Consider the following 27127-nt stretch of genomic DNA (forward strand, 5'->3'; position numbering starts at 1 on the left):
AGAAACACAAATCACTTCACATGCAGACAAACCCGCTTGAATCAAATTTAAAACTTCGGTTCTTTTGGCTTCTATTGTAAAACTTTTAACTAAAATGTGTTTTATTTACTATTTTATTAAAATCTAAAATGGTCATTGAACATTAATCAACAAAAACAAATTGTGGAAGTATTTTATCTACATAACAAAACCTAGCAGAGAATTAGTTTGCGAATCGCAGCCGCACCCTGTATATATATAACAAACAGCATTTTTACTAAGAACATATCGCTAAGAACATTAAGTATTCTTTTTGTAGAATACATTAACTCTATTTATACTTCTTTTGATGTTAGCAATTAGAATTTCCCTAAATACAACTTTTTATAAATACTCCACTTTTTTTTTGTACTTATCTTTATACCTTTATTTTCAATGTTGATATATTTCTCAATTTTTATATCTTCAATTTTGTACTTCTAAGGGACTTTCAATATTTTAAAGTTGTAATTTCTTCAACAATTTTTTTCTTCTGTATATTAAATTAATTAAGCTAATGTTATCATTATCTATGTTTTTAACAGTTTTTTCAACATTACTATCAAAAAAAAGTATCAATAAAATATTTAATCTGTATAGTGTTTTTTTGTATGCTATTTATTTACAAAGTTCATTTTTGTTTTGTGAACTATCTAAGAATGAAATAAGCACATGATTTGGAGAAAGGCCCAACAAATTTTAAGTAAAAGTTTAGTTAAAAACACTCTTCAGTAATTTAAGTTTTTTTCATAAAGAACATCAAAGAACAACAGACACCAATATAAGATTGAGGTTTGTTAATACTCATAACAAATGAGTAAAACTAATATTTAACTATGACAAATTTTAAGTTTAAATTTATTTTTAATATACATTTTTTATGTTTTTATTAAATTTTTATTAACTTTTGAATTATTTTCAGCAAGTATCATTGTGATATAATGACAATTATCATCTATCCCTAATAAAAAAATTATCTGATAACCAAAAAAAATGACATTGGGATGACCTAGATCATAGTGGTGCCTATTGAGTTTTATGGGCCTTTATTGGTAGTATAATAGTGCTAGCTAAAATGGTAATATAATAGTGCTAGCTAATAATAGCAATTAACAAACAAAACAAAAAATTAAATAAGTTATTAAAGAATATACATAAAGTAAAGCATATATATAAAATTATTAAACATAATAATAATTTTCTGACCCTTTTCCAACCTAGCAATTTGAGATTGCTTTCCTCCATAAAATTCTGTCATCTCTTTTATTAATGCATCTAAGAATTGAAACTCACTGTGTAGATATTGCACCCAAATATGTTCTGGAGTTTCAAAGGCAGATACAAAAACTTTAAAATATTCATTAATAGGCAGCTGCAGAGATTTTAAAGGTTTTTGAATAATACTTGATGGCAGCTCAATGACATTTTGAATTTGATCAAATTGTTTTTTTCTTGTAAAATCAGTGTTCTCTAAAAAACATAAAAATTTATGTAATAGTGTAATAGATTTAAACAATAAATAATAATATTTAAATAGTTAACTCTTATAAAAAAGGCTACCAACTTTTTTTTCTGAACTATTATTATATATATATCTTTCAACCCTTGGAGAAACAATTTGAAAATTCAAATTTCCCAGAACATGATGGGTGTAAATTAAATTACAAGGAAAGTGCTTTGCAACTGTATAGTTACCACATTAAAAACAAAAGTGCTCTGCAACTAGCGCATTAAAACACAACTAGCACATTAAATGTGGTTATGCAGTTGCATAATGATTATGTTTTCTAATATGTAATAACAACCATCTGTATATGATATGATGATAATCTGTATATGATAATATGATGAACCATCTAAAGATGATCCTGACCTCACTTAAGTTGACCATTACTAAATCATACACTTTGAAAAACATTACACTATTTTAATATTAATAACAACTAATAAAGACTTTTTTTAACTTGTGACAATTTATTTTCTTATTTTTGTGTGTGAGGGGCAACTGCCTATGTGCGAATTACTAGCCGCAAATTATTGACTTTTTTTTAATGACTTGAGAGATCAACTTTTTTTAATAATTATCATAAATAATTTTTAAACATTAAAATTGTTATTTTGATCTGAAAAAAGATTTATAACAATAAACAACAAGATACTTGTAAACATAACTGATGCTCATTAGGGTGATGCAAAATTTTTAGGTTCAAAACTTTAGTTATCCTCAAGCTTGCCCTTGTTCTATATGACAATAGTAATTATTTTCCAAAATTTGAATCAAATCGGATGATATTTATGGGTTCCCATGTTTTGTCACATTTTGGAATGAGGTTAAAATAGTAAAAAAAAAATTTATTCTTTAATTATTTATTATCAATTACTTATTATTATGTGGTGGATTGTGGATGTTTAATGTTAAACAAACAATAATATAGTACTGTAATACTATGTAACTACACTAGGCAATAATAGATCAATCATTTTCATCATTCAACACTCAACTTCATCAAGGTAGACTTTGTTGAAGGATGTTATAAGTGCTATGCCTCATTCCGCGCAATCACTGACGACCTTCATTTGATGAACCTTGTGCTTCATTTCAAGATATGTTGAATCCATTTCCCACTCTGAAGATTTTTTTATTAAAAATGATTCAGCTTTTTCTTTGCCATTCTTCAAAATTAGATCGAAAAGTTCTGCGGCGCATTGTGTAACAAAGGAAGACAATGTACTGTGACAATTGAATGTGGCAGCATCAAGTCTTTTGAGAGATTTCTGTTTTGGCTGTTGTTTCAGGTTGTTTGCCATGTCTCTCTTGGTGTTTTTGTGGACATGGGAATCAAAGAAAGCCAATCCTATTAGATGTTCAGAAAAATACCACAGATGGCGATGAAAAGCTTTTCCTGCATTAATTGCAATTGTACAATTTGGATATTCTTGAATTCATTGAAGAAGCTTGGCATCATTGAATGGTGCTCATTCAGCTAACGGAGCTTCATTCCAAAACTGTCTGTATATAAATGCCACAAAAAGACTTATGTCTGTTACTCCTTTCTTATCCTTTGCAGTAATAACAAATTGATCTGAAACAAATATATCCTCATACAATATATAGCTTTTGCCGTCCAACGTGCATTGTGCGTTGCACCTGGTGCCCGAAACTTTACATTCAACTCTGATGTTGCAGTTGATCATCCAAGAAAAATAAGGCACAATTTCAAGAGTTCTAAGTAATCATCCCTGGGGTGTTGACCTCTAATTGCTTCACCATAATACACTAGCATTTCTTCACAGAGTTTGAGAAAAAAATCACAGTTATACAATTCTTCATTCCCTATAGTGAACACCTCCTTGTTGATTGCTGGCCATTGCTTCTGGAAACGGTTAAAATTCCAACTTCAGGTCCTCCACTGCTTCCAAATGCAGTTATGAAAATGGTGGAAAGCATGACTTCAAAGACATGGTGTCTGTATGCTATCCATATAAGATTACGGTCAAGATTCTGCTCTATTATTGTGCAGGCACCAATGTTAAACCCAGTGTTGGATTAAGTAGTGTCAAAAACCAGTCCCTGAACAAATTCTTCCATTTTCCAATCTTTAAGAGCCTTCATGCAAGCATCAGCCTGTTGCTCACCTGTACCTCGATCAATCTTTGGAATGCCCAGCAAATTTTCCACCTTACCACCAGTCACAAGGATGGCAATTCTATCCACTTTTTTTCTTACCACTAGTGATATCAAGTAAGAGCTTTCTATCCCAATACAGAAGAAGTGGATCATCAGGAGAGAAATCAACCTTGTCAGCTGTAGTCAGCGCTTCACAAACAGATCGCCTTTCTCTGCGGATTGTGCTGTACGACAATGATAAAACTTTTAGAGAGTGACCAAGAGCCTGAGCAACTGTTTCAACCAAGAAGAGTGCACGGCGATCAGAAATATGAACACGATCAAGAGACAATACAACATTATTTTTTAGAACTTTCATCTTCTTTTTCGTTGAACCACTTGTGCTCAGTGTGGTGGAAGTGGAAGGAGTCTGATATTCATCATCATCCGAGGAACTTGAGCTACTTTAACTCACAATGTCAACTGCTGATGAAGAAGAAATGAGTTCTGTTTTTTCATCAGTTCCGCTTTACTGCTTTGATTTTAGTTTCTCGGACTCGTTTCCGTGCCTCCCTAGTTGTTAAATTCCGATCAATTCCTGCCATGCTACAACTTAATAGATCTTCTTGCTGCTGATGTAAAAATGCTTTATCTTCATTGTTTTTTATAACTTCTGATGCATTTTTGGTTGATATATCATAAAGTTCTTCAAGGTCAGCATGGAAAAGTCCTTCTTTCATTTGACAGCTGTCCAAGATTTGTTGGACAGCTGTCAAATGTTTTGATCGTCGGTGTTTTTTCAGCAACAGATTCGTCATAAAGTTTTTTTAACTTTTTTTCTGCATTGTCAATTCTTTGAGTTGGAATTCTTCCTCTCTCCCATAAAACAAGAACTGCTTCAATTGTTGCCCAAATACTTTTTTTCACTTCTTGTTTCTCTTCTATATGATGGAAGAGCAACCTCCGAAGAACATCCCTTCTTGAAGGAAGTCTGGCAGTCGACAGAGTTTGTGTAGGTTTACCAACAAGCCACACCACAGCAGAAGATCTAGTGGTTGCCATATTAATTTCTATTCAAAATATATTGTTATATATATATATATATATATATATATATATATATATATATATATATATATATATATATATATACAGTGTTGCAAAAAAACCGGTTTTTTTTAAAAAAACCAAAAACCATAGGTTTTTAAAAAAAAAACCAAAAAAACCATGGTTTTTTTGGTTTAAATTAGGTTTTTATTAAAAAATGCCGTATTTAGTTACCCTTTTAAATTAAAAAAAAGCATAACGCATACTATGTGAGTAAACTATATTCTTTATCAATATTAATGTTATATTTCATCAAAATTATTCAATACATCATTATTTAATGTTCTATATATAAATACAAGCTTTGCTGCTTTTTCTACCCCCAATTGGTTTCTTAACTTAGAATGAACAAGGCCAAAAGTTGAAAAAATTCTTTCGATTCCAGCACTAGAAGCTGGTGCATTTAATAAACCTTCAATATCCACTATGTTACAATCCACAATTTTAAGAGATTTCCACCATTCTATTGGTGATACATTTTTTAAAACAGATTCACTATACAAATAGCTTTTATCGAATGGAGCAGATTTGGCTTTTAATTTGAATATTATTGGTAACAAGTTCTTGAACTCTTTATCTGCGAAATTCATGGCAGCTTCATTTTCATTTTCAGAAAGATTAGATCCAAAATATCTAGGATCTAGTGTGTTTGCCAGTAAATGAGCATCACAGCCTGATGGTATCTAGATTCAATTTTTTTTTTTTTTTTCGTTTGATAAAAATGATAAACTGTTCATCAAATCTTGAAAAATTTCAACACTGTCACTTATTTTTGCTTGATCACTTTGCAACGTATCTAGAGCTACTGCAATTGGTTTTAACATTTTTAATAAATCCTCTGCGTTTCGCTTTATCTGTATATCACTTACTTTTTTACCAATCATAGGATCCAATTCTTTATTTTTTTCAAACATTGTGAAAATGATGCTCCAGTTGTTGACATATTTTTCAACTGAATCACATACAGAATTCCAGCGAGTTTCAGTATTAAGTGGCAATTTTGTTCCTCCGCTTAATTTATAAATTGCTCCAGCTTGATGATTATTTCTTATATATTTTATTATTTGTGTAACATGCTTGCTCACATTTTCAATGTTAAGATCATTTGCTAAAAGATTCAGCATATGAGCAGCACACCCATAAGTTATGATATCTTTTTCAGATGACAGTTCTTGTCTCATTGATTTCATATTAGCTGCATTGTCAGTCACAAAGCTTTTTACTGTGCATCCAAATTTACGTCTTACAGAATTTATTGCTTCTTTTGCTAATTGTGTAAGATATTCACCAGTATGTGAATGACCAGAAGTGTTGATTGTTTCTACTAAAATGTTAATTTTATCTGTAATTACAGAGATACAAACTATTGGTTCATTATGTACATTACTCCAGCCATTTAAAGACATGGCTACAATTTTCCCATTCAATACATTACATTTTTCAATTTCTTCTGTGTAAACCCTATCTAATATTTCTCCTCCAATTTGAGTTCTATTAGGTAGAGTGTATCCTGGATGAAGCATATTGATAAATTTTTTAAATTCTTTGTGTTCAACTGTTCTGAAGCTAGAGTTTGTACTGTATATAAATCTACCAAGTTGCAGATCAAATAAATCTTTCTCTTTGAGGCTTGTTCGTGTGAAAAACTTATCAATTTTCAAATATTTATCAGCTGATGTTGAATTGGGCTGGAACCTTTTCATTTGTTGTTGTGATGTTGATGGTGAGTTACCTTTAAAATGAAATTGCAGTTTATTGAATTATTCTAGATATATATGTTTACAATTTAGGGAAAGTATAAAATTTAAAATAACAATGCACTCATTTAATTACCTTCAAGAAGTTGTTGATCTTCAATTGAATCCATAATTTCATGGGGTTGTGATTGCTTGCACTTTTTTATATGTTCATGCATCCTTTGAATTTGACCTTCCATTTCTTTTCTACACGCATTACAAACTGCTCTACACCCCTTTCTTTCTGGAACAGTCACTAGTGTATATTTTAACCAAATCATATCACATTTGCGCCCAGTTTTTTGAGACATTTTTGTGGTATCAATAAATTATGTTATAACTACTTATACTTTTGCTAAACATATAAATATATATATATATATATATATATATATATATATATATATATATATATATATATATATATATATATATATATATATATATATATATATATATATATATATATATATATATATATATATATATTGTTAAGAAAACTTCCTGATGAAATAAGTTCATCAGGAAGCAATGCTTCTTGATGAACCTATTGAAGGAGAAACTGCCTGTAGAAGAAAACAGATAAATAAGTGTTATTACTAATTTATTACTGCTTTGTTCTATAATAACACTGAGGACTCTATTCTATGAAAGAACAAAAACAAAACTCATGGATTCAAAAAAAATCATCTATATTGAAGATTAGTTTTATTTGTGAACATAACCCTCTTTTAGTTTCCTGTTGTAAGTTCAAATCATTTTTTAAAAAAACATTAATTTGGTTTAAACCAACATTTTTTTAATTGGTTTAAACCATGGTTTAAACCAATGGTTTAAACCATTTGGTTAAAACCATGCAACCCTGTATATATATATATATATATATATATATATATATATATAATAAAATAACAAATTTGCAAAATTTGAGAGAATCACAAAATTTTACTAATGGTTAATTCATCTTATAAAACATGGCATGCCTAAAATTGCTTCTTTTAGTCTAATCTTTGGTCCTAGGTGATAAAGGAACACAGGCAATCTTGAGGAGAATGCTTTTTGTGAACTTTTTTTCTATTACAATCTGAATCACCCTAATGCTCATAAATAAAACATATATCATAAGAACTATTTGCGATATATATTTGCGAATATGTGGATTTTTACTAAAATTTAATAATAATAACAAAAATATCTAAATACTCAAATATTTAAACATTGAGTGCTACATTTTTTTAATCATTATGAAACAAATAAATGAAGTTTTATCACAAATTTAAATCATAAAAATTGTTGACAAACATATAATCTTCACTGCCTTTGTTATTTATTTAGTTTCTTTATACGTTTGCATTGTTCTTTGCAGATTTGATCTTTTGTACTTTCTCAGAATCACTGACATCAGATTTTTTTGTTGATTCGTGTATTTTAAAAAGATTGGCCAAAAATATCCAATTAATCTTCTTTTGAGCTAAAACCTTTGTTTCCAAGAACATAAAAACACGACTCAGTAAAAGAAGTGAATAGAACATCTACATAAAAGCACGACTCAATGAAAGAAGTGCATAGTAATACAAGTTTATTGTATATACAATTTTATAATAGGTGACAAAATCGGTATACAAACATCACAATAATATTTAAATGTGCTTCTATATTAACTAAGAATGTTTTTTAATTTTTTTTTATAAACATTTTTTTATTGCGCAAATAAAAAATTTACTTATATTTACACAGTGTTATTCAGAAATAAACTAAAAGGATAAAAACTACAAAAAATGAGGTATTCAAAGAGTTGCAAAATAGAATACAACTTTCTGTTACAAAATAGAAGAATTTATGCTAACAAATGAATTTATTTTAGTAAAAACTTCATTTAATAAAAGCACATTGCTAAAAACACTTTTGTTTTGTTTTGTTTTGTTCAAAAAACAATTTGATTTTTTTAAATATATGCAATAATTTAATTGAACTTAAGTTTCAATTTTCATAGTAAATAAAAAGCCTGCTTTTGAACTTCTGTTATATACAGTTTTAATTTTAATAATAAATAATAAGCCTGTTTTTAAATATCAAATCAAAAAAATTCTCTAACTTTTAATAAATTTGTAACAAGTAAGTTTACAGTTTAAAAAAAATGAAGTATAAGTCATGACCTTTATTATCTTTTAAATTAGATTTCACCCTATCATTATCACATTATCACTACCATAATTACCCTATCACTGCCATAATTATCCGAACACTACCATAATCACCCCCATATATTACCTGTCATATATTACTACTGCCTAACTACTACTTTAAGGCTAACTCAAATTCTTTTCATAACGTTCTTCATGGTGATCCTTGGGTTGATGTTCTTTTTCCCTTCCAAAAATTATGCCTCTTATAATCTCCTAGATTCAGGCAGACATCAAACCTTGTGATAAAGCGTTAGGCATAGTGCATTTCATGTATTTCAAGGTGAATTTGCGTAAAGCTAGGCTATTTAAGTTAAGCTAAAAACTTTTTTTTTTGGTTTAACTCTTTCCCTACTAGCCATTTAAACAAAAATCTAGTTGCTGCGACCGCACATTTTATTAAATAAAATTTGGAATTTAATTTGTTGTTGACACTATCATTGACAACTAATTAAAACTTGAACAAGACTTTAAAAGCATATATCAATAGAAAGGTAAACAAATAGACTTTCCAACTAAATGGGTTTTTAACACGCATCATTGAACAATAAGAAATGCAATGTGCTTAAAACCATTGCCTTATAAATAGTAATGCAAACATTATGTCCAAAACTAATTCAATTTATAAAAATGTTTTTCTTCAAATGACTTTTGTAATTACTTAGCTAAATACTAATACACTTCTACAAGTTAAATTTTACAGTGTTAACGCTGCTTTATTTTGTAACAAAATAAACTTTTGTAACTAAAGTTTTTTTTATCAAGGATTACTCAAGATTTTTTAACTTTGTCAAGTGATTACTTTTTATAATTACACAATATGGCTCTTGTTTGTTCTTGATTATGTAGAGAATTAATTAAACCTTTACAACAAACACATGTGTCTAAAATGAAAATTTATATACAAAACAAGATAAATTGTAAACTTAGAAAAATTAAAAACCTGTCACCGGCTTGCGGTAGTGAAAGAGTTAAGCTAAAAACTTTTTTTCTGGCATTGGAAATACAGTGACAAAAGACAATTAAAATATTACTTTAAAGAACTCTATTTTTAACTAAATTAGCTTTATTTTTATAAATTTCATAGTTGTTTGGTTTCCATATAACAATTGATTTTATCACTTGAAAGACGCTGCGTTTATTACAAACATGTATGCTTGAAACAAGCTAGATTATATAAAATATAAATATAATAAAATTTTAACTTTTGCTATGTCTGAAATTATATTTACAAAAATTATATGAGAAAAGTAGTTTCTTTTAAACACCAGGTTGAAGTAGTTAACAGAGTTTACTACATTAACCTTGCATAAAGTGCACAGAATTTTCTGTACAAATGAATTTATAAAAAGTATTAAATGATATAATTATTTCAATATATAGCATATATTGAAATAATTATATCATTTCAAAATATATAGCATAAAATTTTATGAAGAAAAAATTATTGATTATATTTAACCATGTAATGATTAATATTGGCTTAATTAATTTTAAATTTAAATCTGTAAAAAATCTTGTTTAAACCTAAAAGACTTTTATCCACTTTTTTTATTTTAATTTACTAGAAATTCCTTATTAATATCAAAAATGTGCACAAAGTGTGTGTTAAAGTTTTTTAATAACACAAGTAAAGGTATGCATCAACCATTTTTTAAATAAAAATTTAATAAATCTTACATAAACCTGCCGGTAAAAAAAAAAAACTAAAAAACTATTACACAGTTTTTATTCTTGCAATATTTAAAGTTTTTAGTTTATGACTAGCTGACTTTTGAAAAATTAAAAAAAAACTATAATTTGCAAAACCGTAAATACATATTTAAATATAATATTCAAGAAATATTAATAAACAAACATTAATAAAACAAAATCAAATATTATCATATTATATATTGAGTGACTTAATGTTATTGCCTATTCATGAGTGATTGACACAGTACTCATGGCAGCCATTACACCCGAGTTAGTGGCGAGAAAGAGTCACAGCACTTTTTTTTATGAGAAAATTGGAACGATTGTGTATATCTAACTTTTGTAAACTTCAAATTACGAAATGTTAAAACATACATCAAGTTTTACAGTTTTCTTTAAATGTTATATACATAAAATATATAAAGACATATAATATAACAAATGAAAGGGAGAGATTTTAAAATAAACTTAAAATTTCTAAAAACATCAACACACCAGAAGAAAACTGTTATATACATATTAATTGTTATAAATAGCTTATACCATGATAGACATTGAGACTTATGTTATTAACATGCTCAGATAATTAGTCCTAATAAGCTGTGGATGGTCTAAAACTTAATAAAGAAAAATATGAATAAGCCCCTCCTGCTACTCCAGAAGGTGCTGCTGTATTTATTTTTTTGCTATAAATATATAGCCAAATTAAAAAAAATTAAAAATGTATTGTGTTTAGGGGCTGATTTGAACCCTCACAAAATTACACCAATGACAGGCCACTAGACCACTGAGCTATCAAAATTATGCATGAAAGAGGAAAAAAAATCATTTTATAGATCTCTTATAAGCTTTACTTTTGCAGAAAAGGTGAGTATGTTAATTTTTTTGCTTGTAATTTTTTTAAATGAATTGTTCTTCTACCATTGATTACAAAAAAGACATGCAAAATGCAGGTCTATTAAAATAAAGGACATCTAGAATATATATATATATATATATATATATATATATATATATATATATATATATATATATATATATATATATATATATATATATATATATATGTATATATATTTATATATATATATATATATTTTACAGTTTTCTTTAAATGTTATATACATAAAATATATAAAGACATATAATATAACAAATGAAAGGGAGAGATTTTAAAATAAACTTAAAATTTCTAAAAACATCAACACACCAGAAGAAAACACCCGTATTTTTATGTGTCCAGTCAGCTAGTCATATTTTTATTTATTTAGTTATAAACAAAAAAAATTATAAACAAAAAAACAAATTTTAAAAAAAATAAACAAATAATTTAATATAAAATACTTAATATAATAATAATAAACAAATTAACATTTTTTAACATTATTATGTAAAATAAAATTTTTGCAGTAATTTAATAAATAGCAATAGTTCAAAAAGCTTAATGTCAATAAAAATAAAAAGTAAATAAAAAGATTTTATGATGCTAAAAACTCCATTAAGCTTAAGGCTTATGCGTTGGTGCATTTGTCATCACAAGGCCCAAGATATAAATTTTTTTTTAATGGAAACTTTCTTTTCACCAGTTTTGAGAAAGGCACTGGACTCCACTGGTCCACCTCACTGGACTCCACTGTAATCATTTCTTTCATCTTTTCCACATAAACAACTCTCTGAAGTATAAATGTTTTTTAATCACTGCAAGAAATGGAATTTTAAGCCAAATAAAAGTTGTTTACTGTTAATAACTATCACAATACTGTTGATTTTATTATTTAGTGGCAACACTCTTACTGAATCCTGTACTATACATCTTTTCAGATTATCCTTTACTCTGACCTATCTTAGAAACCATACAATCCTTTGCAAAGTTAGCATCTGTTGCCTTTCCTTTATTGTGTTTGTCATTTGCCTTTCCTTTATTGTGCTTGTCATTTTTTTATTCCTGATTCCATTTCCACTATAAATATATTATTCATCTTTGTATACTGTTGTTATTATTTTGGTCAGTTCTTCTAACAAGGCCCTCACTTTTTTAAGCGCAATCCAAAAACACATTGAAAATGTTGTTGGATCTAATACTGTATTCTTATCTCTCTGTTAAGCTTTTTTAATGTAGTTAAACAGAAATTTTTAACTACATTAAAAAAAACTTCTTTAAAAATGTAATTTTTCAAACGTAAATGTTTTATTTTAGTATTAGTTTTATTTAAACAATTTTAAATAAAGTTTTCATTATTTCTTTTTTTAAAAATAGCATATATATAATATAAATAAAACTATAATAAATAATTAAAAAATGTTCAAAACTAAATATGAAATATTTAATCTTGAACAAAAACAAAAAAATTTCATACAAAATTATTTATAAATATTCTACAAAATACTCCATATAAACACAAATTCTTTTGAATTTGTTTTTAAAATGTTTTGAACATTTTTCAAAACAAACACAATTCTAAAAATTGTAAAGAAAAATCATGTACATAATAATTAAGTCAATAATTAATAATTAAGTTATTTTTTAATCTGCAAGTTCTTGATCAAAATAAAAAATAAAAAATTTCTTTACTTAAAAAGTGTTATAAAAAGCATACATGAAAATACAATCATGTAAAAACTTTTACCTTTCTTTGCGTTTTCATTAGTTTTATTCTTTTTATGAAATTCTGTTTCTTGGAAGACTTTTTTTTTAACAAGCAAAATTGCATCATCAACTTGAGTTTTTGTACCTGTTATGCGTACTCTACATTGATCACCAATTGAACTATCTTGATCTTTATTGACAATAATTTTTGCACCTAAACGCAGTTTAACAAATAACATATATATGCAGTGAAGGCTTGCCTATAAAGGCCATAGAGGCCCGGTCTCACCTACATTTATATAAATGTAGCATTTCAAGCACTAAAATATTTATGTAATTATGTATATCAAATAAAATTTATTTATGTAAATATCGAGTTTCTCAAAAACAGGTAGTTTCAGAAAACAGCTGTTTTCTGTTTTAAGTTTTAAAAAAACAGCTGTTAACAATTGTTTTCTGTTTTTCATGGAATTTACAACAAAATAGTCCGATTTCTAGCAATATTTTTTATTATAGTAAAATTTAAGAAACACGAGTGAATTCAGAGATTCATCCGATGGATGTGAATGAATCTTTGTTTAAAAGTTTGTTGAAATTGTAAAAACTTGTTCAACATCTGTGGATGTTGATTTAATTGTAAGGAGACCCTCATATAATTTTTCCAAATTTACTGTTCTTTTTGCTGTGTTCTGAAATACCAAAAATTCCTGTTTAGCTATTTGAACTCATTGTTGACTGTTGAAATGGGAGTAACTTTTCCTTTCTCAGCAATAAATCCAACTCTTCTTGAAGAGATTTTGAAGCTGGACTAGTCTGATGGCCTTCAGAATCGTCAGAATCAGAAGTTTCTTTATCTCCTTGAAAACCAAAAATTTTCAATTTTCCAGCAAAGAGCAAAGTGTCTCTTGATGGAATATTTGTAGGATCTCTCAGTCATCTTAATAAGTTCATTACATCGTTATTCCATCTTTCACTCGTTTGATTCTTGAGATTTTCATATAACTCCTTCCCAATGTTGTTATTTAAATTTAAAAGTTTTTCCAGCATAAAGCCAATAACAGTATCAGCTGTCAAAAGTGTTAAACTCTCACGACTCAGTGTCTCAACAGCAATTTTGATTGGTTCCATGGCAGTTTACAACATCAACAAAGCATTAAAATCTACCTTATTGATTAGATCAAGCATATTTAATTCAGTTAATGTCTCAAACAGGCAAAGTTTTGTTTTAATCAGTGGATCAATCATTGTGGGGATGGAATTCCAACGATGTTTTGTCAAGGTGCAATTTGAAGCTTCAAACGCTTGAGTTACTTTCGACTAAAATATTTGATTTCTAACGGTCCGACTTCTGATATATTTGACAACATCATTTTTCAAAACAGAACAGAAACTTCTTTCAAAACAGAACTTCTGAATAATCTACTTGCACAACCTCCATGTCATTATTTTCAAAATTGTTAACCTGATCTTCATCATCAGAGTCCGAATTCAACTCACTTGAACTAATTCGGTCGTTTTTCTTATACAAAGTGTCAGTTACTCCCAAGTGAATCCCATGATTAATGCAATACAGGTCGATAATCTTGACAATTTTCATATATTTCTTGTTGATTGCACCGTCTTGTGTTGATCCTACAAAATCTTTTTCAAATTCAATTGAAAAACTCTTCAAGTGATTTGATATTTTTAATGATTGCTTCAGTATTGCACGAACCAAAGATGCTAACTAATCCCAATTTGTATGTTTTATTTTCTCCACTACAATGAAGATTTATTCCGAAGAAGCTGCGGCGGCAAACAGTTGTATACTCATCAACATTTATACTGAATTTTCTTCCCTTCCCAATTTTTAAAACAATTTCTGTTTTAATATAACATAAGAATTTTACAACTTCGTACTTCATACAAAAAAGTAAGTAAAACAGATAGGGGCTCAAAGAAGATGAGGATGACAGTACGTCATCACAATCTTTTCATAGAGCCCCTTTAACAAAATTTCATTAAAATATTGTAATACGTAATACATAATAAAGTTTTGTAAAATATACATGTAATAAAATTTCAATTAAATATCTTTATAAAATGAGTAATTCGCTAATAAGATTGTTAAGCAACAAACAAAAGTTGAGTAGTAACATTAACCAAAAATGTTTCTCAAGTTTTGAAAATTTCTTTTTTTGTTATAAACTTAAATGAACTTAACGAATTCACTGTACCTTTGAATCATTTTTAAAAGGTATTCCATACTTTAGGACCTCAATATGCTATATTCTGAATATTTATTTATTATCCGAGGCAGTTTATATGCGTTTAACATATTTGCTCTAAGATTATAGCTTTCACTTTTATTTAATTCAAACTTGTTATTAAAGCTTATAGGATAGACATTGTAATTGTAATGATACATAAAAATTAAATGCTGATAGACAGTTATTTCAAACACATTTATCATTTTCATATCTTTCATTAAGAGTTAAGCGTGTTCATACCTGTCATTATAGTAAATGATTCTGCAAGCATGTTTTTGTAAACTATACAGTTTATTAAGCTTTGATGTTCGAGTACTTGCCCATGAAATGTTTGCATAGCTGATGAAGCTATGAGTCAGCCCAAAGTAGATTAATTCAAGACTTTGTGTATTGACTTTGTATATTTGATTTTTCTTGTTATGAAAATCAGCGTTGATTGATATCTTTCTTTTTTGATTGCATTGCGAATAAACTGATTTCTGGTGATAGCTCTGACATGGCCACATATGGATATTCCATATGTGGCCATGTCAGAAACTATTTCATTTAAGCTCTTACGTTGAACAAAATTAGGCATTGTGTTAGGTTTCTTTTCTGCTACAACTTGATCAGGAGGAATTTTTTCAGTTTGAGACCAATCAACTCCATGCTTCGATTTTAAGTGAGCCTTTAAGCTCATGGTAGATCCTCCAGAGCACTTCATGACATAATTGCAGCGATTGCAAACTCCTTTTATATCCTTAGTCACAGGATTTTTTCATTTTGTTGCAAACTTGCAAACAGATGACATCTCTATTGAATTTAGGTGTATATTATATATACATATATAATAAATATTCTTCATAATAAAAATAATATCTACTTTCTAGCGAAATATTAAAATAATTAATCACAAATTCAATTAGTTGAGCCAATAATATTTACAATTAATAATAACAACAACCTCATTGTTATGTTTTGTATTCTTATTTAAAGGAAAGAGAATCAGTATCATGTTTTGTTTAACATTTATTTCTATATTATATTAAACTATTACAAGTAATTATATTATGTTAAAACTATGTGTAGTGTTTCGTATCGTTATTACAACTCAGTTGAACTTAGTGCTACGGCTTTTATTCCATTCGTGCAAAAATTCCTCATGCTGAATGAATCTCTTAAGGAAATAGTTTTGCAATCATTATAGAGTTTTCATATAATTCTCTAAAGGGAACTGCTTGTGTTGCAATCTTTAAGGATTATTTTAAATGAGTATAAGAAATGATTGTCCATAGGGAATTGGTTTCATAACAATTGTTACACTCGCTTCACAAAACAAATATTTTTATAAATAAAACTTGCTTCACAAAACAAATATTTTTACGAATAAAACTTATTTATTCATAGTGCCCTCTATGAATAAATAAGTTTTATTCATAGAGGACACTCTTACTTTGTTACTTTGTACTTGTATTTTGTTCCATATAAAAAATCCAGAAATCGTTCAAAAATCAAACTGCTCTTTTAAATTTTTTAAATTTTTTTTTTAATTTTCTGTTAGAAAAAAATATTAAGATAAAAATCAAAAACAGGTAGCAAAAAATAGCTGTTTACTGTTTTACCATTTTGGCTAAAAAACAGCTATTTTACGGTTTCTGTTAACAGCTGTTAGAAACCCTATGTAAATATATAAACATTATTCAAATTTTAATCAAATCATTAGACAGAACTAACAAAGGTTTAAATTGATATTTAAAGTTAATATTTTATTTATAAGTTTTTTATAAGTACTGTAGTATTACTTCATTTCATTAGCAATGACTGCTGGACTTATATTTTCTGACCCTACTTAATATACACTACTGTTTATAATTATTCGAATGGCATTAACTTTTTTTAAAAATACTAATTTTTATGTTTATTTTTGCACTATTAGATAATTTAAAAATATTTTTACAAAGTACAGTTAAGTACTTGTAGTACTTGTACACACAATACTTGAACAATTAAGTACACTTAAAGTACTTGTACACACAATACTTGAACACTTAAAATACTTGTACACTTAAAATACTTGTACACTTGTACACACAATACTTGTACACTTAAAAAATTATGCAACACCTTCGATGGGTTAATGAGAAGCTATTCATTTTTCCAAAAGAAAATGACTTGAAGCTTAAATCTAAAACATATTTTTCAAAAACTTGTTTGAGTTATTTAACTGAGTTCAAGAACGACCAAATAATAAACAAAATGATTTAGCCTCTCCAATCATAAGATTTCTTCTTATAATCACTCCTATCGGATTTTTATTGAAGGTATTAAAAGTAATGTCAAAAACTAATGCCAAATGATGCATAAGATGTGGACAAAACTTATAAGTTAGTGGCATAAAATTGACTTTGACAATTGGATAAGTTTTTAGGTAGAATGCCAAGAATTTCTATGGTGGTTATTGTTGCTAAGAGTGATTAAAAAGAGTGATTTTCAAAACACAGTATGGAATTTTAAATTTATTTTCAAAGTTTATTTAAAATGTAAATAACTGTGACCAATCTGTGGCATGTATATTACTTCTGCGCAAACCTTGTTAAGTCATGTTAATAAAATGGCGGATTGCGATGGACTAGATTAATGTGTTATCTAACCTCATATTAAACATTAAAAAAAAAACATGAAATGCTTGAAACAAGAAAAAAGAAAAGCATTTCTTTATTCTAGTGTTTATTTATACTTTTGTTTGAACTGAACTGGTTATGGAATGACAGAAAGTATAATAAAAAGACATCTTATATTAATGAGTTTAAATATATTTGTTATCTGTTTCTTTTTATGGAAAGCATTCAATAATAATACTTATTTTTTATTTGTTTGTTAAACCAACAATTTCTTTTTTGCAAAGAAAACATGAAGCTATTGCAGTGTTTTATTTTTACCATTTTCTTTCATTAAAAAATATAACAATGATGTTTATGTTATACCAATTGTCCATTTATCCTAAACAGACTTGAAAATAAAGGCAGAAATAAAAAATTAATGGCCTATGAAGATAAGGAAGATGTTTTAAAAAATTTGATGCATTTTCCAATGCATCAATTCTCATCTTTCTCTACTTTTATATGCCTGCTATGGACAAAGCAAGAAATAAATATAGTGTTGATGCTTCATTGCTTGAAAAAGCAATATTTTAAAAATCTGATCATCACTATTACAACTAAACTATCACTATTTTTTAAACTTTAAAATTGAATATAAAATAAAAAAATATGATTTATGGTTTCATATTTAACTCTCTGAAACAAATTTGAATTCACAATCATGAATTTTGAAACATAATAATTTACATTACTTTAACAGAACATTGTTTACATTCACATTATCATTAAAATATAATTACGAAAACATTAAATACACTGAGTTATACAATATCCTAAATAAAATTAATTATTAAAAGATATTTAGGTCTTTTAAAGTTTTTAAACTTTCAATAATATCTTTATAAAATGGATATACCGCACTTTGCTAATAAGCTGTAATTGGATATACACTATTTTGAAAGTAAATGCAAATTTATAAACAAAAAAATATTTTTTTTTATTTACCAATACTTCAATTATTAACATTATCTAATATACTTTGTGTATATATACATTAAGTAACAATATTTTTTTTAAATATAAGAGACACAATTGTGTGGCGAAAAAAGTCAATTATCTCAATACCACAAAAATGGATAAATCGCATTTTGAAAATACACTCTTCATACATACACATACATACATACATCAGCCGTGGACAGGAAGGCGTGCAATCGCACTCTATTCATGACCACGCATTTATTATTTTTTTGCGACAACTTAACCACGGATAAAAATTTGAAAACGTTTGAGAAATATAGTACAAGGTAAATAAAGTATAAGGTAATAAAGCAGGAAATTGCTTTATTACCTTATATTTTATTTACCTTATACTTAAATTGCGCTAAATAAAGTATAAGGTAATAAAGCGAGAAATTGTTTTTAAAGATTGTTTACTATAAAAAAACATTTATTTAAATTATCGAAAGATATTGTTAAAAAGTGTATTTTTCACAATGAATATATTTTAAAAAAACTTTGTACAATTAATTTTATAAATAACAACAAAAACTTTTAAATGAACTTTTTGATGAATCCATAAATTTAATAAGTCAAAAACGTTATTTAATACATTAAGTTATACATAACTAAGTTATTTAAAAAAAAAAATTTTTTTTTGTTATGCTATGTAAACTTTCTAATAAAATTTATTTGCACTAAGCTAAATGCTTTCAAATAAAGTTTAAAAACACCATTGAATAAATTATCATAGAATATTAAAAAAAAACTTTTATTTCAAAAGTATTTTTTTAATAATGAATGTAATATTTTTAAAACAATTTATATTCTTAATATAATAAACAACGACGACAACGAATGCGTTTAAATAAACTTTTTTTATAAACACTTTTTGATAATTTCAATAAAGTCTGCTTTTTATTAAAAGATAATTAGATTTTTTTTATTTAAAAAGAGTCAGGAGTAGGTTTTGGCACTTGCCAAAGGAGGGGTGTGTGTGTGTGCGTGTATGCTAAGAAGGTCTTTAAAACTTTAACTCACTGGTTTTAAACTAGTATTTGTGAATGAGGTACAATTGGGTGGTATCGGACATATGTTTGGAGGGTGGTTTTAGACACCTTAATCAGTTTACATATTAAAAATAAAAAACTTTTTCATATAAATATTAATACATTTAACATAATATACAAACCTATAATAGTAATTCATTTAATTCCAATAAAAAGACCTTAGAATTGAAAAAAGAGTTTATAAAGTGTTTATTTTCATTAGTAAAAAGCTAATGTTTATATTTCTGAATGATGACATTTTCATTCCCATTCCTTACATATCAGAGGCAATTTTTTTTTAAACATATTTAGAACAGTCCAATGCTAAATTATTATATATTATATTTGTGTCACACTGGTAAAAAAGAGGTAAAAATATGGTTAAACTATGGGTCCAGAGCTACTTTCCAATTTAGAAACTTTTTTCTGACATTTTTTCTTTTATATTTTGTATTTTATATATCAAAAAATTTTATTTTTAGTTCAAGAGATAAATGTTTATACTTTTAAAAAAGTCTTTTAACACTTTGTTTTCTGTTAGTACATGTGAACAATCTATTTTTTCCTCAAGTGTCTGGGGCTACCTAACTTTCCCCTATATTTTGGCACATACAGGTATGCAATAAAAATAATTCAAGATATTGTTTTTATGAGTTTTTTTAATTTTTTGGAAATACATTTATCTTCCAGATAAATCATGTCATCAGTTTGGAAATTTGCTGCCTGATGTAAAATTCTAAATTTATTATTGAAGATATTGAAGGCATCTGTGATAGATGTGGTTCTGTTGTAATATATTTCGGTGGTACCACAACTACTTTGCGGAATCATATTTTGCGTCATGGAATTACTATCAATAGTCCTTTGACTGGAGAAACAAGCAGCAGCTCAAATCCACCACCGGAAGAAAAAAATTAAAACCATGGATAGTTTTACAAAAAACAATCTTTAAAGAAATTGTAGCTACAGATGGTGTTTCAATTAATATGATAACTAACAAAAAAACTTATTTGCTCATCGATTCAACAAAGAGGAAATCATCTTCTTAAAAATCCAACAACTGTAATGAATTAATCCATCAAGACTTTTCTGATAAATAGGAAGTGATGAAACCAGAAATTATCAAAAAAATTCAAATGGGACATAAATTCACCTTAAATCATGATGAATATACATCTTTGAGGCACAAAAGGTACATTGGTGTAATAAGAAAACCTATAAAACTAGCCTCATTAGGATTTATACAAAATATTTAGGATCATTTAATCCTTAATATTTTTTAGACATCCTAATGAGGCTAGTTTTATAGGCTTCAAATATTTTGTATTAAACTCTATTTGGTAATCCAAATAGAGTTTAATACAAAATATTGAGTATCATTTGAATTCATTTGGTGTTTGTATGGAAAAAGATGTAGTAGGTTCTACTCAAGATGATGCAGCAACCAACAAGAGCCTCATGCAATTAATGGATATTATTAATCAGTTTTGCTTTAATCATGTAATTTATCTTGGTGTATGTGACATATTATCCAAGAAAAATAAAGACACGTACCAATTCCCAAGAAAATGGACAGTGATTCAGAAGAGGATGAACATGGATTTTATGAAATTCATAAAAATGTCATCAGTTCATAATCAAATTTTTCAGAAAAAAGTGGCTGAGGAATTTGGTAAAGAAATCAAACTGCATCTGGATGTTTGTCATCGTTGGAATTCACTTTTTTCGATGACTGCGCTTTTGTTAAAAACTAAGAAATATTTATTCCAAACATTTACTGAATTATATGCTCTTGATGCAACGAACAAGCTAGATTTTGAGTCATTAGCTTTAATAAATTCCATTTTAGAGCTAGCAAAACCAGTAGTGGAATTCCTTAGCAGAGAAGATGCAACGTTATCGACAGCAGATACTGTTCTTGAATTCATGCTTGCTAAAATGTTTGCTATGAATACAGAAATCGCATATCTTTATAACATTCAAATTTAAAAAAGCCCGTCAATGAAAGAATTAGCAGAAATGTTTTGCAGTTGTTAAGGTGCATAACATCAAGGGCAAAAAAACCAAAAACCACAGTTATCTGTGGGTTTTTTTTTTTAATTAAAACTGAAACTGCGGGGTTTTTTTAACTGCAGTTTTTTAAAAACACTAATCAGATGAGCAAATATTTCAAATTTTGGGTGGTGTCTGACAAAAGCTCATTTGTCAGACACCACCCAAGAGAAAAATTCCACTAGGACTCCCTTTTGGAAATAGTTAAACATACTGTGAGTGTAATAGTGTGGTCAGTGATCTCAGCCATGGATATGGGTTCCCTATACATTGTGGAATAGATCACGAGGCAGGACCAGTACAAGCCAGTACTGAAAAAACAAGTTACTGCCCCAGATTCAAGAATGATTCCCTGGTAATCAAGAGTATATGTTCCTTCATGATTTACTTGTGTAAAATTAAACACTCTTAGCTTTATGGCACCATGCCATAAAGCTAAGAGCATTAAAGCATTCGTAGCTAAAAAATATGTGCACATTTTGCCTTGGCCGGGAAATTTACCTGACATGAACCCCATAGAAAATCAAAACAATTTTGCAAAATATATATATAAAATATATTAGGGTGATTCATATTTGACAAATTTTTGAAAATCAAGTTGGTCCTACCTGGAATGGTTGACCACCAATATAAAAATAATTGTAGGCCCCAAAATTTTAATGTCACGTGACTTTAGAGGTTCCCACCAGTCAAATTTGAGTATAAAAACATAGCAAACTTCAGTGGTCTGGCGGGGACCGTTAAAATCAACACGGAAAGCTAACTTTTCTTCTACATGGTATATTTTGGACTACTTATTTATAATAGGGTAGGACCAAAAAGAAATATGGTAGTATTTATTCTACATGATGTGGAGAAAGTGGCAAAAAAAACGGTATTTTTTACATAAAATGGCGCATTACTATGGTTAACTGACGCTGGTTTATTCTTCATATTTAGGCCAAATTTTGAAAATTAGTATTAGAACTAAGCATTAATAATGTTTATATGGAAGGGGCATGTCAATTGCTACCCACCCCTCCCTCACCCTATTATTGGAGATTTATACCCCATCTATCCCTTCTTTGTTGGAAGGAGGAGGAGGGGGGGGGGGATTTTATAATATGACTTTAAATAATATGATTTTATAAATCATATTATCTAAAATCACTTTATTTTCTTTAGAAAAGAAGACTCTGGGTTAAAAAGATAAACTTTATAACCGGAGAATTAAGAAGAGAGAACAGGGAAGATTGAAACATCCACAGTTAGTACACAGTGTTGAACAGTTTTCTCAAAGAGATGATTTTACTACAGAGCTTCAGTTTTCCTCAAAAACCAGTGATATAAACACCAGCATTGACTCAGATTGTTTGTTTGATTTCGATCAGCCAGGTCCAAGTAATGATACGCCACAGTTAGTTAAAGATTTTGTAAAAGATATTGCCATGACTTCAGTTTCCAAAAATATTTCCTCCAGATATTTGCTGCATTTGTGTACAGATTTGGTTGTTAGTTCAGGTGGAAATGTTGAAGACTTTTTACTGTCTCAATCTACTATTTGGCGGGCACAAAAGTAAACCATCCAGCAAAATGCTGCAAAGCTCAAAATAGGGGTTAAAAAAGCTGCTGAAAAAGCACTTTTCCCCATAATAGCTCACTTTGATGGAAAAATTATGGAAGATATTACTAATGGGAAAAAAGAGACAGGTTTGCTGTTTCAGCTAATATTGATGGAGACATTAAGCTTCTTGGAAATCCAGCAATGGAGCATGGGACGGGAGCTGCTCAGTATGAAGCTTTGTATAATGTACTGGAAGATTATGGAATATGTGACGATGTGAAGGGACTATGTTTTGACACAACTGCCTCAAATACTGGAAGACATTCAGGAACCAATATTAGGTTCAGTCAAAGACAGGAATCTATTTTATTAGAGCTTGCCTGCAGGAGGCATATATATGAATTTCATCTTAAACATTTTTTGGGAGCCAATTACCTCAGTCAAAATAGCAGCTCCAGAAAATTTAATGTTCAAACGGTTTCAGAAAAACTGGAATGACATCAAGGATACTGTTGATTCTTCCAATTTAATAAGGTTTGATACCGATTCCATCAGCAATACTTTCTTGGAAACTATCCAGTTTTGCAAAGATGCATTAAACACTGACATATTTCCAAGAGGGGATTATAGGGAGTTATTGGAACTTACCCTGATGTATCTGTATCTTAAAATATATTTCAAAGTTCGAGCTCCAGGCTGTGTTTCTCATACTAGGTTTATGTCAAAAGCCATTTACTACTTGAAGATTCAGATATTGAGTCCACACCTGCCCTATGATTTGACTGCTGCCCAAAATATTACAATGGCAGAATTTATTTTGATTTTATATTCTGTCTGGTTTCTGAGGACCTCATTGCCCTCAGCGGCACCATTTCAGGATGTAAAAGCCTATTGGCTCAGCGGCACCATTTCAGGATGTAAAAGCCTATTGGCAAATGGTGCAGTACAAAAATATGTAGAGAAACGCAACTCTGATTCCAAGAGAGTTCTAAACGGAATTGAAAGTACAATGATGTCAATGAAGAGACACACCTGGTACTTAGATGAAACTTTGGTTCCACTTGCTCTCCTAGACCCTACCCTTCCTGATGTGAAGAAAGAAAACATCGCAAAACATTACTCTCCAAACCAGTTTCTGATCATTTTCAGTGTTCAGTGAAGTCAAACTTGATAAACGAGTTAAAATTTAAACAAGAAGTGCCACAAGGACTTGCTCCATTATTTGGAGAGAACTCTTGGTTCATGTTCAGTTTATTAAACCTGACAAGAATGGAGGACAAACTTTGGTTAAACTGTCCTGCTCCTATGTGGTGCTATGTTGACCAGTTCAAAACATTCTCCAATTTTGTAAGTAAACTTGAAGTAGTGAACAATTGTTCAAAAAGGGCTGTAAAACTTGTATTAGAGTTTGTGAACAATGTTCACAATGAAGATGATCGTCAAGAACTTATACTAGCTGTTCAGCAAAGACAAGATCACCTCTGTGGGTCAGAAACCAAGGAACAGTTTCAGCTAGCGTATGAAGCAATAGGAAAGCAGAGAAAAAAATAACATGATTTATATACTATATTTATGCATTGCAATATATTATATTATATTTACATATCATGATTTTAATATTTATATTGCCAAATAATGTTTTTTTTTTTGATAAAGAAAATAAAGTAATTTTAGAAAATATGATTTATAATAAAATTTATATAACTTTGCCCCCCCCCCCCTTCATTTAACAAAGAAGGGATAGATGGGGTATAAATCTCCAATAATAGGGTGAGGGAGGGGTGGGTAGCAATTGACATGCCCCTTCTATATAAACATTATTAATGCTTAGTTCTAATATTAATTTTCAAAATTTGGCCTAAATATGAAGAATAAACCAGCGTCAGTTATACATAGTAATGCGCCATTTTATGTAAAAAATACCGTTTTTTTTGCCACTTTCTCCACATCATGTGGAATAAATGCCACCATATTTCTTTTTGGTCCTACCCTATTATAAATAAGTAGTCCAAAATATACCATATAGAAGAAAAGTTGGCTTTCCGTGTTGATTTTTAAGGTCCCCGCCAGACCACTGAAGTTTGCTATGTTTTTATACTCAAATTTGACTGGTGGGAACCTCTAAAGTCACGTGACATTAAAATTTTGGGGCCTACAATTATTTTTATATTGGTGGTCAACCATTCCAGGTAGGACCAACTTGATTTTCAAAAATTCGTCAAATATGAATCACCCTAATATATATATATCAGGCTTGGACAGGAATGGCATGCGATTACACTTTGTAATTGACCACGCTAATAACTGTTTTGATGTTCTAATTTAAGCGCAATAAAAAAATGTTACGTTAAGAACTTTTAATTGTTGACATTTTCTAAAGTTTTTATTTTACAAAGACTTAAAATAAAATAAAAAATTAATTATATTGATTGTTTAAATAAAGACATTTTGTATAAAATTAAAAAAAGTGTTCTATTTAAATTTTTTTATGTAGGCATGTATTTTTAATAAGCCTAAATGTTTGAAACTAATTTTTCAAGACTTTCAAAAAATCTTTCAAACGATTATTTTTTGAAAGATTTTTTTTTGAGTTACTTTAAAATATATTTAATAATAAAACTTAATTTAAATTTAAATTATAATTTATAGTAAAAATAAATGTTTAAACAATTTAAAAATATTATATATAAAACTTTTTAATAATTCAAACAAGATCAGTAAATTTATTAAAAAATCATTATACAATTATTAATCATTATTACGAATTACTTCAATTTGTTACATAATGTAAAAACAGTTTGATGGAACTGCAACCAAAACTATATTTTTATTATTTATAACCGGAACCAGAATTAAACGCAAACCAAAACAAGAACCGAAACTGGAGCAAAATCAATAATAAATATATTAACTTTTAAAGTTAGCATATTTAAACAAAACATTAGTAAAAATAACTAATAATGGAACACAACAACTAGAAGATTTTCTCAACAAAAAAAAAAGTTTTTCCAAATTTTCTGAAAAGATGCTGTTTCTTTTGTTTGAGAGAATATCTCCAGCTGTAGGTAAACAGTCTTTGATATCTGTGGATGTCAGAGGTGGAGTGAGGTACTTTTTTACCACCAAATCTAACTTGATTCTAGTCAAATCTAACTTGATTTTAGAATTAGAATTTTCTTCAGAGCTTTTCCTCAAGGCATTGAGAAGCGATTGGACAGTCCAAAAAATCATTAAACGCTGCTTTTATCATTTTGGAAAATGAACATGCATTAGAGTCTATTTGTGCCTAAGATTGCATAATAACTTTTGACATGACAACTCTAAAACTGTTATCTCATTCTTCCTCATCATTAAAATCCCCCTATCATTGTACCTTTTACAACTACCTTAAAGCTGACTAGGACTCTTTATGTGATTTTCTTGGTGATGGCCCTTGAGTAGAAATCTTTTGTCTTCCTGCTGACTAATAAGCCTCTTATGAAACTTCTTGGATTCAGGCTGACATGAAATCTTTAATTCCCTCTAAAAAATTTCGAGTCAAGCCTCACTTTACTCCATGGTTTTCCTCTCATTGTGCTGCTACAATTTCAAATTGTAATCATTACTTCTATATCTATGGCCAAAATAAATCTCCAGAAAACAGTTGTCTGTTTACTACTACTAGATACCATTGCAAAAAAAATTTGTCTGACAAATTTTCAGGTTGCAAAATTTCATCTCAAA

At 28.4% G+C, this 27127-nt stretch overlaps 1 protein-coding gene across 1 annotated transcript in view; it reads right to left on the reverse strand.

The window, feature by feature from the left end:
* Positions 1 to 27127, reverse strand: part of LOC101236710 (tudor and KH domain-containing protein) — a 76062-nt gene that overhangs the window by 20910 nt on the left and 28025 nt on the right. Inside the window, exons 4-5 of the mRNA XM_065806005.1 lie at positions 12974 to 13147; positions 1225 to 1488 (exon numbers count right to left, since the gene is read on the reverse strand). Coding sequence (XP_065662077.1) covers positions 1225 to 1488; positions 12974 to 13147 — 438 coding nt within the window. The remainder of the gene's footprint in view (positions 1 to 1224; positions 1489 to 12973; positions 13148 to 27127) is intronic.

Source organism: Hydra vulgaris, chromosome 09 (genome assembly GCF_038396675.1).
Source record: "Hydra vulgaris chromosome 09, alternate assembly HydraT2T_AEP".
NCBI lineage: Eukaryota > Metazoa > Cnidaria > Hydrozoa > Anthoathecata > Hydridae > Hydra > Hydra vulgaris.